We start from the raw sequence: 1,519 nt of genomic DNA, 5'->3' as shown, positions 1-1,519 counted from the left end.
AAAAATGCTCAAAACCCATCCATCTATCCCAGATTCTCTATCTTACAGCTCTGATAACACGAGCCCAGAGAGGTCTCATAGCTTTCTGAAGGCCGGGCCTGGGAAGAGGGTAGAGTGGACACCTGACAGCGATGCTGTGGCCCAGTGCTCACACTTTCTCCACACTGAGTCACACCCATCACCAAGGCCACCTCCCTGAGCACGAAGCTTCCTGGAGCAGCTGAGACACATGGCTGCCCTTCCGAGTGCTGTACCTCCCTCCCCACCCCGTCCACACCTGGCAGCAAGGCAGGGACTGCGTCTTGTTGGATACTGTACCCTGGGCAGTACCCAGTACAGTTGGATACTGTACCCTGTACCACAGGGCAGGAAGCACCAGAGTTGCGGAATGAATGAATGAATTCTCAAGCCCACAGGAAAAGATTAAGAGGCCCCCCTTGGGCTGATCAAGGAAGGTGTCCACGCCTTCTGGACCGCTGTACCTTCTCCCCACAGAAGGCGTCTGCTGGGCACCACAGTGTGCTCCATGTTACTGGAGTAACGGTTTCTCTGTGCAGAGCCATCTGGACCACACGGGGTCGTGCTGAGATCTGATCATGATGCAGCCCCACACCTGGACAGGTGTCAGTGATTTCCCCCTACTCTCCTTTTGAGCTTAAATCATTTTATTCCCTTTAAGAATTCATTCCCATTCTTTTGGGTTTTCCGTTAATATCTTCACTATATAAATGCTGGTATAAAAATACTGTATGCCAATATGTGACACAACTAGGAAATGTTCATTCCTTTACAACAAGGACTTAGAGAGATGATATTCTCGGCCCTTCCAGCTGCGTTTGTTTATACAAAACACGTTTATTAAGGACGGCTCAGTGCTAGCTTGCTTCTTTGGGCACACAGCCTTCTATCTGGACCTCTGCTGGCCAACCGGAGTATCTGTTCTTCTTACCATCAGAGAGGTTGATCTGTATAAGGAAAGGAAAGAGTTTTAGTCATTCACTAATCTAATCAACTGGTATTTTAACAGTGTCAGCTGTGAGCAAAGTCATACAAACATCCCTTTGTAGAATCTGATCTGCTCCAACCCAATCTGGGTGTTTGATTTCCTCTTGCTGTGTTTCTTAATAGACTTTTATTGATACATAATAGATGTATATATTTTCAGGTACATATGATAATTCAATGCATTCCTATCATGTCTGAAGATCAAATCACGGTAATTAGGATAATATCACCTTAAATATTTATCTTTTCTTTATGTTAGGAACATTCAAATTATTAGTCTTCTAGCTATCTTGAGATGTGCCATAGATTATTGTTAATTATTGGCAGCCTGCTGACCTATTGAATACTACATCTATTTCTTTTAACTGTATACTTGAACCCTGTTTCTTAATAATATCTGAACCAGGTGTTAATGCAGCTCTAGAACTTTCTTTGTGATGCAAATGTCCCATAACAGGTGCTTTCTAATAGAGCGGTCACTAGCCACCCCTGGCCATTAAGTACAGATGGTCCT

The 1,519-nt window shown here is 44.4% G+C and overlaps 1 protein-coding gene across 1 annotated transcript in view; it reads right to left on the bottom strand.

Annotated features, from left to right (window-relative positions):
- Positions 1-875: 875 nt before the first annotated feature.
- The window catches only part of FAM3B (family with sequence similarity 3 member B), a 26,793-nt gene continuing 26,149 nt past the window's right edge, over positions 876-1,519 (bottom strand). Inside the window, exon 8 of the mRNA XM_012810264.1 lies at positions 876-965. Within this exon, the coding sequence (XP_012665718.1) occupies positions 876-965 (90 nt within the window). The remainder of the gene's footprint in view (positions 966-1,519) is intronic.

Source organism: Otolemur garnettii, unplaced genomic scaffold (genome assembly GCF_000181295.1).
Source record: "Otolemur garnettii isolate 467f Iridium unplaced genomic scaffold, OtoGar3 scaffold00128, whole genome shotgun sequence".
In the NCBI taxonomy this organism is placed as follows: Eukaryota; Metazoa; Chordata; class Mammalia; order Primates; family Galagidae; genus Otolemur; species Otolemur garnettii.
This window is presented reverse-complemented; position numbering and strand designations above follow the sequence as displayed.